Below are 11,453 nucleotides of genomic sequence, written 5' to 3' on the forward strand. Positions count from 1 at the left end.
AATTAATTATGTAACGGATAAATAATGGAAGTGCATTTCGGAGATTTTTCATAGTTAGGGAGAGTTAATAATGTAATTATCTCCTCCTACTTGTGCACTTTAATGGTATAAAAGATGCCTTCGAGTGACTCGCATTCTTTAGGATTGCAACAGAGAATATCACAAAAGTATCACATATCAGTACAAAAGATAACAGCTATCGTGTTGGCTAAAGGTAGAGAATCTAAGAAATGTACAAGTGAGCTAGTCGAAATCAGTACACATCTTTTAGATACATAATATCTTACATCCATGGGCGAGAAGTATTCATCAGATTACTTTCTACTCGAGGGACTGTCCAGACTTATCAAATTCTTCTTGGAAAGATTGATGATGGAATCTGCTATCACTCGAGCACTTGATTTCATGTATCCACCTGACAGAGTTAGGATATGAGAAAATTGGATCTCATTTACTGCAGGAAAGTGATTATTCACGTATGGAGAAGATGAAAAAATTCATAAAACAGGAGCTTGTGTACCTGATGTCAGCATCAGAAGAGGTGTACTTCTTTCCTTGGCAAATCTGAAGACCTTCTCATCTCTGACTGTAACCCCATCAGGACTTACCTGCATGAGCATGTACTCAATGAAGTAAACAAGCAGCATAACATTGAACCTTGCAAACTTGTGTCGTTTGAAACATACGACAAATCTGTTTATAAGAGCCATGAGACAAATCTAGAACCTCTTCCATCAAGGTCCTTTTAGAAGTCCATGAAAAGACTAATCATCAAGGTTTCAAATCTAGTTTACTGGAAGAAAAGAGTCTATCACCTCTATCATACATCCTGACTTCATTTGGTCACTCATCCAAATTTATACAAAAGTAATAAGATATGTCTTGAGAAATAAGCAACCAATTTTGGTACAATATAGATGAATAATTCAGCTTTATCTCCAATTCTTTAATAGAGTATGCATCTGAACAGAAAAGTACCCTCAATCTGCCCAAAGGATCGCCTTCTAAGATATCTGTGCCAGCATTGTACACAATCAACTCAGGATCAAAGTTGCTTTTTGCAACCTACAGAACAATTCCAAGTGAGATTAAATAAAGAGGCATAAATTTGTAATTTAATTAGAACACATCAAGAACAAAATCAAATATGCAATCCCTTCTATTTGATGCAGAATTAATGTTTATCAGACAAGCATATTTTGGAATTTATGGTCACATACAGCAGTTAAAGTGATTCCATATTTTTATATTCATTTCAGCTGATGCCAATGATTTACACTCATAAAAAAGTTGGCATAGAAGACATACATGATGGACACATTTAATAAAATATGTAAGGTAAGTACCTCAAGTGCTCTATCTAGTTGCGCCAAGTAATCCTCTGTTTTAGTCCCACTCTAAACATGCAAAAGTACAAGGAATTTTAAAAGAAGAGGGTACAAATTACTAAAAAATTTGCAAATGAGACTCCCAAGTGTATGCAAAGATATAACATACCACTAACTCAACTTTTTGATCAATGTACCTCTTAGCCTCAAAATCCTACAAATTATCATGTCAATAAAGAAGTAAGAAAAAGCTGACAATAACAAGAAAAGAATAAAGATTAATTAGGACAAGGGAAGTGCTTGAGATAGTTAGAATTTTGCACATAGACCATAAATGCAAATGCAAATCGTAGTGCATAGAAACTTTGGCTGGATATTTTAGTGATCCAGAAAACTTCCCTTTTGGAGAATCTGATTGGACAATTGATGGCACTATATGGTGGAATCCGGTATAACTTTCTGAGATGAGTATTGTTGCTTTAATTATACTCACTTAGGGATCCTGAGTTGGATGCTAGATCTAGATGATAAGCTGAAGAGAGATATTTTATGAATCAGAAAGGCGGAAAGGGCACACAAACATCAACCTGGTTTACTCTTGTGAACCCGTTTGTTTTATTCTTGAAAAAGCTTGTATACATCTGGATCAGGCAATTGCAATTGTCCATAACAGCCCAACGTACAGTAAAGGGGTCAGGTTTGAGTTAAAATCCTAGACCAGAAGGCAATTGTTGATTCCACTGGGTGAAAGCTATAGACCCATCATGACATTAATACTTGAGGGATTGCTGAAAAGTAGTCAGAAAATAAAGGACACTTTCATTCTTCTATAAAAGATAAATGCTAGTAAAAAAATGTACTTACAAAAGGATAAATTCCAGCATTATACATGTCCAAAATATAAACTCTTCCTGCCAATAAGGAAAATGCCAGTTTGATCATGCAAACAGGTAATTATAGCTAAAACAGATAAAAGAAGATATTGTACCATCGTTAGCAAAGTCTGTTTCATGACCATTTCCTTGGTGAGCATCTAGATCAATAATCATTACCCTGCAGAAATGCACCAACATGCATAATGAAATATCATACAGACAGGTGATAGAAAATATTTTTCACCATTAGGTAAACAGAGTATCCCAATTAGACAGTGATTTTGTCCAGGCAAAGCATCGTACCTTGACATATTCAAACGAACAAAAGCAAAATGAATGCAGAGAGAGATGTCAGCATATACACAAAATCCACCTCCTTTCTCTGCCGAACAATGATGAAAACCTCCACCAACATTGATGGCCCATCCTCTTTCTATAGCGAGTTTGGCTGCCAAAATGGAACCTCCGACCTGCAAATATTATATTAACAAATTCTTGAGCATCATTTAACCAAATCAGGAGAGTGGATGGCAAATAAAGACAGTACCTGCTTTCGGAATGGATAAAGGGCTTTCTGCTGCACAAGCCAATTGGGAAGCAGTGCCACAGGGGGTACCTAAAGTAAGATGGAATCAATCATTAGACCCTCTATTTTCACGTTATTAACTGAATGTCCCGAAAATTATAGCTGAATCAGAAACAAAACTTTTTCTATGTGAAAGTATAAAATGTGGAAAGGGAAAATATTTTCAAAAACTTGGTATAGAACACAAATGTGCATCTTTAGGTCATATGAACATCACAATTTGAAATGTTCTTAAATCATGGATCCTATAGTATGTTTAGGTTTGTAAATGTTGGCATTTTTGCACCAAATTTTTAATTGACCAAAATCATTTATGCAAAAGGCATTGAACACAAACCACAGATCATGTTTATTACAATCTTAAATTCAGTAATTTTTTTTTTTGAAAAAAAGGCAGGAAACTTCATTACTTAGTCACCACGGTTACAATAAGCAGTGCTAACATCAATGGCCAAAATTTTACACAAGGACTCTGGGAAGGACCCTTCTTAGGTGCAACCATATCCCACATTCCTATCCTAATTGGCTAACCAATCCATATATTTGTTAGCCTCACGATAGATATGTTTAAATTTAACACAAGAAATTTGAGCACAAGACATCTTCAATGATGCTTGCCACCGACATGAAGCGAAGTTAATGCCTTTCGAGATGTTGACGAGGAGAAGAGAATCCATTTCGATCTCAACATGGGTCAGACCCTAATGTCTAACAGATTGGGGACCAATGCTAAGACTCATGACTTCTGCAGCCAAGGTGGATAAGAAGGAGCCCGTCTTACTGTCGGCGATGATGATTGTGCCAAAGGATGAACCCGGCTCCACCAAACTCGTTAGGGCCCGAAAACGACCCGTTAGTATTAAATTTCAGGAACCCTAACCTTAAATATAGAAATAGGTGCTGACCTAGTGACTCTGTCGTAGAGCACCCTAAGACCAGCTCTCACCCCGGAGCTGGCCATAATTAAAGTGGAACTACTTATTGCCTCAAATTTTAGTGTATTCAAGCAAGTGGTCTATCAACCCTTGTATTTATCGGTTGATGTGATGGGTAATAACATAAGCATCTATGACAATATGCTCATTTATTTACCATAATGAAACCTGTTTAACATGTTGCCTAACATAACCTATATTATTTTAATTGTGATGTGCATTCATCTGCATGCTCAAATACGATAATTTCTTACGATTACATTATGCTAGTCATATTTACTTTATCATGCCATTAGCACACGAGTACAATTATAAAATAAATAATATCTTCGTCTCGACAGTACCCGACACCTCCTCAGCCAGATAAAGCTCACGCTTGAGGTCTTAGTCTGTGGATTACAAACAATTAGATAGCTATTTTACTGAATGATGGGCAATTTACTATCGAGTCAGTTTAAGTTAGAAAGTTAAGGTAGGATGACATAGACCTAATAATACCCAATGGCATAGGGTAAAGACGTCTATGAGCGACAGCTCATGAGTTTTCATACGGTGGTACGATGATGTAGGGTCACGAGCTCAAATAGTCGTATCGATGTGTGATATTGAATTATGTGATGGGTTTACGACTAGAATCTTTAATCTACAGTGGCGGGCGATCGGTCATATTGTTCATTGGGTGACGGACAGACGATTTTACCCCTGTCAGCGAGGATGCTCTGAGGAGATAAGGCATTGTCAGTAACATCAGCCTGAGGAAGGTCAAATGGAACTATAGGAGGTGAGGAAGTTGAGTTATGAGATGTAAAAGTTAGCGCAGAGGAAGAAGTCTCCATTCAGTATTTTCTAGACAGCTGATTGCATACCTCTATATATTACATTATGTCAGCTTGGCATTGAGCTATGAGGATCTATATATTTATTGCAGTGCATCATTAGTCATAACCTAATGGTACCTGTAAAAGTAAATAGAATAATAATGGAGAGAACTGTGTAAACGTTACCTCCATAATAATGGAAACCGTCAAACTTCTCCTAAGGCTGCTCAAGTATGACTCCGAGTGCACCTGATTAAAAGACATCTTAATGCTAGCATTCAAATTCTCACCTGTAAATCGTCATTTTTCATCCAAGTAGAATGTCTTGAGAGGAAGAGAAAGACCAAATAGCAAGTAGAGCAAGAAAGACACAATACTATTTTATTTGTCAAACATTAACTATAGCTGAATGGAGGAAAAGATCCATATAAAAGACCTCTGTAACTGGATAGGCTTAAATTTGTAAACAAAACATATAAAGATTTGTTTCTCACGCAAAAAATCAGGTCCTCACCACAAGTAAATCATCCCTTGAAGCTTCCAGTGGTTCCACCAATCGATTTTTGTCTAGAACACTCTCTTTGATTAGAAATTGGCATATGCGACCCCATTTTGAAGAATCAAATGGGTGCCTGCATAAGGTTTGTTCATTTAAAATATAATTATTAGGAAAACAGATAAGTCGGCAAATATATAAACATTTTATGAAATGCAAAAGGGTCTAATCTGTTGGCAATATGAAAAGTCTTATCTATGTTTTCATTCTTCCCATAAATTATGGAACTCCTAACTACTTAGCCTCACCAACTATACTCTCCTTGCACAGAAATGGTCACAACCCAATTCACAATCACACCTAAGTAAGCTGCACAAGGCATAAAATACTCCTGATTAAATTACCTAAGCTAACTCCATCTTAGGAAGCAGAAACAACTACAAACAAAACGTTAATCTCCCAACTTACTTTATCCGAATTCCACAACAACAATCTCATCTTCCCCTAAACTAACACTTCGCAATCACTTACAATCCATCTCCAAGAGTATAACATTATTTTGCAAACAATTAACCTAAAAGTAATAGATGATACAGAGAAAAAAAAATTGAGCAGAGACTCGCTTACATCTTCTCGATTCCGAAAAACGCGATGTCGTAAGAAGACGAGTAGATAACCGGAACCTGGGATAAACCAAGAATTCAGGTGTGGATCACGATAAGCTATCGGAGAAAATGGGTAGGTATCTATCTCCATGAGCGCAACAAAGTTACCTTGGGTAGGGGAACGTCGAAGTAGAGCTTGCTCGAGAGGATCCGGCTCCTGCGGAGGGAAACGCCGCCGGTTTCTTGGGATTTGGGAAGAGGAGCAGACGAAGACGCCGACGACATTGCGGGCGAGGAGGAAATAAGTGACAGAATAGAGCAAGACAGGGAAATTGTTCTCGCAACAATTTTTACACTTAAATTCCCCACACTATCTGTGTCGCAAAAAAAATCGGATAGATCATAATAGATCGGAAAGGAGCAGGCCTGCAGGATACTACTGTTGCGGCGCCGCTCGTTTCAGTCGGTTAAAAAAAGAGATAGAACGGGGAAGCCGGCGCCGAGTTCGAAGGCATAACCACTGCCCGCAGCATTTATATAGAATAAGTTATTTTAGAATGATCTTTTTGGTAATGTAAAACAAACGCTATGTAATCTGAAAAGTATATATGTCTCCGATTAAACTCTAAATATGTGAAAAGAAATTATGAAAGAATATTAATATTTCTATCTTGCCCTTATCTTATCTCTCTCAATCTTTTCTTTTGATTTAAGACCGATGCTGGTCTTGTCTCATCTATTAATCCCCTTATTCTTTAAGGCCGACCATCTTATTCTCTTCTTTTTTTCTAAATTACATATTTAGAAAGAAACGAATAAAATACTCACCCTATTTAAAAAAAAACTCCAAATTAAAGGGGTGATAGGGTCAAGGGGCTTATCAAGGATGTTGACTTTAGAAACAACTCCGAGGTCTTATCCATGACGATGAGTAATCGGAGAGACAGAGAAGAAGGAGCTCAGGGAAATGAGTTTTTGATAGAGAAATATCAAGGGAAAAGAGAGAATAAGGTAGGTTTAAGTAAAGGAAAGGTCGCGATTGAGTTGCATATCTAACAGATTCATATCAAAAGTGAAAAGGGAAACTTAAACATAAACATCACCTAAAACTATACCCAATTTCATATAAATCTTTATTTGTTTTTTGACATGAATTTTTTTTTTAATTAATCATTTTACCCTCAACTTTCTCTTTTTCACTCCTTCAAAATAAGGGTAAAATGGCCCCTAAAAATATAAACTAATCACGTGATATTTTTGATAGAAAAATTAAATGGATAATATTTTTCGTAGGTTTTATAGAGTTAAAAGTCAATATGTCATGAAAATAAATCACGAGTCTAGGTGCAAAGTGCAATTTAGTTGAGACGGTCCAGGTGTAATTATTTGAAAATAAAAATATAGAATAAGGTTTAATTTATTCGTTTGTATTTTGCGGTGTTTAAGAGTTAAGACTACCGCTAGCCGCTAGGGAACTGAAAAGGTTGATAGATCAAGAGAAGGTGGCAACTAAGAAAGCTTCCTTTCATCGCTAATGGCGATCTCAAGGAGCCGTCTCCTCTTCGTTTTCCCTCTCTTGGTCCTCCTCCTCCCCCTTATCTTCTCAGGTGAGATCACTTCTCCTCCTCCTTCCCCTCGTCTCTCGTTTGCCCTAATTCTTACTCGCTTTGGTTGTTCCCAGTCTCCAACTTGCATCGGAATTGGATTACGGAGGAACCCAAGAGAAGTCCTTCCAAGAAGTTAGATCATTTAGTTCTGGGCCCTGCCGCTGGCCAGGGATTGCCTAACCGCCTCCAATGCCAAGGTCATTTGCTTATCGATATTGCGGGTTGTTCTTGTTTCGCAGTTTAATTTGAAAGAGAGATCCATTTTAGTTATACTGATAGCTCTCGAGTTGTTTATGGGTCCTGTTTGATAACTTTAGGTAGGGAGTTGGTTCACTTGGATGCGATGGATTAAATTTCAGTCCCTTATGGTATGAAAGGAAAGCAGTTTATATCTAGGGCTCATGCCAATATGTAGCTTCATGCTATGATGTTTGAACCTTGGAGTGCTTATGCTTTGCTCATAGAGAGAAGCCTGGTGCAAATTTATGGTTGTGTTCCTCGACTTGAATGCACTACTTACGGGGATATAATGATTAATAATGTTGTAGCATTGCTTTGATTTAAAAAAAGGCATGCAGGATTGAGACAATGTGATGCTTGATGACCAAGCTTAAGAAGAATAATTCATCATTATCTGCTTCTGGCAATCAAAAATGTGATATAGTTTATATCAAATAATCTTATAAGAATATTATATCAGTTGATGGGCATTAAGTAGAATAGTAATATTGAATTCTGTAGAACTGTATATATTAAAAACCTTCCTGTTTTTTCACCTACTTCTGGTGACTCAATGAGGGACATCTTTCCTTTCGTAGCATCTCTAAAATTCTTAAATGTGCTTCCTGCAGTTATTGTAGACATATAACCACTAATTGTTAGTGTCCACACAGGCTATTTACATATTTATACCTTAAGCTTATTGTACATCTTTGGAGCACATAGAATGAGTAATCGCATCTGATTTGACTTGAAACTCTTTCCTTCTCCACTGTTGCAGGCCTTAAAGCAATGAATAAGATTGGCACATCAAATGCAAATCTCTATTCCAGTGGTACTGTTTCTTTTGTCACTGTTTTCACAATTTACAACAGTTCTCTCAAATCAGACTCTACTGGCATGGATGATAAATTATCTGATGCGGTAACTGTTGGAAACATTTCATATAATAAAGCAGATAGGTCGATGGCCATTCTAAATGCTTTCATCAATTTTATACAGGTAAATTGTCGTCATGTATGTGCTCTATGATTTCTTATTTGTCGATAGCATATAGTCCAGCATTCCAGCTACCAGAGCACTATTTCCGGCCAGATACTTAAAACTATGTAAACGATTGACAAGTTAATCTTCATAATGGTTGATATCTTCCTTGTTCAACTTTTTGTGCATTACATATAATGAGATCAGTTTATTAAGGCCTGGCCCCTCTCTCTTTGATTTTGTTTGAGTATGTTTTGTGAAGTCTGAAATATGCAGTCAAACTTTCTTTGAAGCAGATTATTATCAGTATTCAGATTTGTGGTTTGTTTGTAATGACTTTGCTAAGAACATAATCCAGTTTAGTGTTCTATGAGGCTATTGTTCATTCAATTTCTGTCGGTTGTGTTTTGTATTGCAAAAAGATGATGTTTTGTGATTGGTCTTGATTTTTAAATGAGATGGATGTGTTATATACTATGTTGATTATCAATAGATTTTGTTTACTTGTTTATGCCTTTATGGCCAGTCTTACTTATGTGAAACATGCGAATGAACTAGGCAGCATGATGAATTATTTTTCATCGGCAACAATTGATAGCTGTTTAACTTCCTATCTTATATGTAGAACTCAACAGGTTTCTATGCCAAGAAGCAATGTGATTATTCTGACTGATCCTACTTCAACATTTTCACTTAGACAAACTAATGCGGCTATATTATCGATCCAAGGTGATTATTCTCGAGGGTATCTGATGCTTCAGAGAATCAAGTCCTACATAGTAAGTATATATACCGAGATACTCTATTTCTTTTCTTTGGATGGATACTTTAGCTAATTTTACATATGCTGGTGTTGTTTTTGTTCTCAATTGTTTATTTTTGACTAAGGCTGCTTACCTCATGTTGATGCTTTGCAGATCCTGCTTCATTGTTTTGTCCGTCATTATTGCACTTCTGCTATAAAATGCATGAATTACAATTAAGATTTTCTGTATAAAGAATTGACATAGAAATTCCAAGTTTTGAAGTTATAACCTAATCTTTTTATGAAGGGAGAATGTACCGCATTCTGCTCTCAGATTTACTTTAATGTAAATGTGGTATATGTTTATATTTTTATGATCTTGTACCAATGCAGGGATTTCTGGAAAAACAACTTGAAGAGAATGAGGTGGGGCTGAAAGGTTTTAATCATTTCATTTTCACTGATTCAGACATTGCAGTGATTGATGATCTTGGATATATATTTGAGAAATATCCTCATTTCCACCTGGCTCTTACTTTCCGGAACAACAAAAATCAACCTTTGAACTCTGGATTCATTGCAGTAAGAGGCACTCCAGATGGTATCTATAAGTATGTTAATGGCATTTGCACTTAGATGTCTTTTTTGATTAAGGATTTCAGAGTATTATCATCTTGTTGTAGGGCCAAGATCTTTTTGCAAGAAGTCCTTGAAGCATACAGCTCAAAGTACATGAAGGCTTCCCGCATGCTTGGTGACCAGCTAGCCCTTGCATGGGTTATTAAATCTCATTTACCATTTGCTGTTAAAAAGTTTTCTAGGCATGAAGCCTTTATGGGCGAAGTCAGTGGGATTTATGTGCTCTTTCTACCTTGTTCTTCTTATAATTGGACCCCGCCTGAGGGTGCGGGGCAGTTTCACGGGATGCCCCTGGATGTACAGGTACCATATCTTTCTAACATTTATGCTATGTCTTACTATTGATTGCCTATGCAGTTTCTTCATTATGCTCCTTTTTGCCCAAAAAAGGGTAGTTCTGTTGAAAGATTTCATATTGGTTTTCAAGCTTTAGATTCATCCTTTGTAGCTTCTTCTTATTGGATTTGAAGTGCGTAAATTAGTAATTAAGAACTCACAAAGACAAGGATATTGAAGTATGATGTCTCCCATTTTATTAACTCCTGGAGGTTTGAGTTCCACTATGTCTGATTTTGGAAATCTATACATGATTAATATCTAGTTACATTGACCAACAACTATATCACAATCTTGACCTAGAATTCCTATGCAGGAAATGATACCTTAAAATCTAAATGTAGCCTTTAAAATTCTCCTTTAATAGCATCTTCAGGAAGTCGTATGAGGGACTAACCACTTGCCATGTAATATCTTTTTTCCTTCACATTTGATTGACTATTTTTCCAGAGATAAGCTTCTAGCAGATATATGAACAGAATTTGGTATATAATTATGTAACTGTCATAAGGCCATCGTGTTAATTTTTTTTCTGCAACTATAATTTATCCTAGAGGAGAATTTAATTATGGACTTCTGCAATATATCAGGTTGTTCATTTCAAAGGTTCAAGGAAACGCTTAATGTTGGAATCTTGGAACTTCTTCAACTCAACCTCGAACTTGGCTGATATGCTCTGCCTCGTCTTAAAGAGTGGGAGGACAAAATACGACTTTTGAATTTTTCCATCTCGCCGTTGAACTCTTCTAAGTCTTCCCCCCTGCTCTCTGTGTCTGTTTGTGGCTCTGCGTTCGTCCGCGTGGGAATGGGAACAAACTTACTAGCACCCATGTACAGTGATAAGAGGGAAATAGAAGTTCAATTTTTGAAGATACGTTGATTCCATTAGACCATCACAATTCAGTTTAGTATTTTTATTCAACTTCATTATTATAAATTTCAAAGAGCATAAAAGTTGGACTAATATAGTGGTTCTTTGATTACAGTCATCTGTCAGTATTTGTGCTTTACAGCTTCTATTTTATTTTTTAAAAGTTCTTTTTCTTCGTAACATGTGACTAACTGATCCAATATTTTACGATTATGTGATATGGTCTGCTCTTCCTTTGTATGCAAATGCATTCATGCACACAGACCGACAGAAGAAGGGTACATGCTATTTTGTGTTTCTTTGTAAACTAGCATATGCTATATTAATTATGTAATATAAAGTTAAAATAATAGTTTGACAAATAATAAAAATATCCTGATATATAAAAAAAAAAAGAGAAAGAAATGAT

At 36.3% G+C, this 11,453-nt stretch overlaps 2 protein-coding genes across 3 annotated transcripts; one reads left to right on the forward strand and one right to left on the reverse strand.

Moving 5' to 3' along the window:
* Window positions 1-157: 157 nt before the first annotated feature.
* LOC140764791 (histone deacetylase 2) lies at window positions 158-6,165 on the reverse strand. Its single transcript, XM_073103547.1, has 13 exons — window positions 5,812-6,165; window positions 5,666-5,721; window positions 5,057-5,174; window positions 4,729-4,791; window positions 2,751-2,819; window positions 2,507-2,673; window positions 2,317-2,381; window positions 2,193-2,239; window positions 1,498-1,542; window positions 1,347-1,397; window positions 979-1,065; window positions 521-608; window positions 158-415 (listed from the first exon to the last, which is right to left on the reverse strand). Exons 1-13 carry the CDS (start codon window positions 5,926-5,928, stop codon window positions 315-317), a joined length of 1,074 nt encoding a protein of 357 aa, XP_072959648.1. The 5' UTR covers window positions 5,929-6,165; the 3' UTR covers window positions 158-314.
* Window positions 6,166-7,104: 939 nt separating this feature from the next.
* On the forward strand, window positions 7,105-11,162 carry LOC140765393 (uncharacterized). 2 transcript variants are annotated; one of them, XM_073104455.1, is made up of 8 exons: window positions 7,105-7,250; window positions 7,325-7,447; window positions 8,251-8,304; window positions 8,428-8,471; window positions 9,089-9,232; window positions 9,592-9,809; window positions 9,882-10,140; window positions 10,764-11,162. In XM_073104455.1, exons 1-8 carry the CDS (start codon window positions 7,178-7,180, stop codon window positions 10,890-10,892), a joined length of 1,044 nt encoding a protein of 347 aa, XP_072960556.1. In that variant the 5' UTR covers window positions 7,105-7,177; the 3' UTR covers window positions 10,893-11,162. The 2 variants fall into 2 exon arrangements, with proteins under 2 accessions (XP_072960556.1, XP_072960555.1); XM_073104454.1 differs by having other exon boundaries at window positions 8,251-8,471.
* The last annotated feature ends 291 nt before the right edge of the window (window positions 11,163-11,453 follow it).

This window comes from Typha angustifolia, chromosome 8, assembly GCF_048772165.1.
Source record: "Typha angustifolia cultivar Huaian chromosome 8, ASM4877216v1, whole genome shotgun sequence".
Taxonomy (NCBI): Eukaryota; Viridiplantae; Streptophyta; class Magnoliopsida; order Poales; family Typhaceae; genus Typha; species Typha angustifolia.

What these genes read in the sequence shown, in the direction of transcription:
- LOC140764791 (XM_073103547.1), bottom strand. Translation starts at nt 5,928, where the DNA reads ATGTCGTCGGCGTCTTCGTCTGCTCCTCTTCCCAAATCCCAAGAAACC. An exon ending in CAAGGGATGATTTACTTGTG is followed by an intron (nt 4,792 to 5,056) that starts GTGAGGACCTGA and finishes TCTTTTAATCAG; the next exon opens with GTGCACTCGGAGTCATACTT. An exon ending in TTTATCCATTCCGAAAGCAG is followed by an intron (nt 2,674 to 2,750) that starts GTACTGTCTTTA and finishes TAATATTTGCAG; the next exon opens with GTCGGAGGTTCCATTTTGGC.
- LOC140765393 (XM_073104454.1), top strand. Translation starts at nt 7,178, where the DNA reads ATGGCGATCTCAAGGAGCCGTCTCCTCTTCGTTTTCCCTCTCTTGGTC. An exon ending in CCTCCCCCTTATCTTCTCAG is followed by an intron (nt 7,251 to 7,324) that starts GTGAGATCACTT and finishes GGTTGTTCCCAG; the next exon opens with TCTCCAACTTGCATCGGAAT. An exon ending in GGATGCCCCTGGATGTACAG is followed by an intron (nt 10,141 to 10,763) that starts GTACCATATCTT and finishes GCAATATATCAG; the next exon opens with GTTGTTCATTTCAAAGGTTC.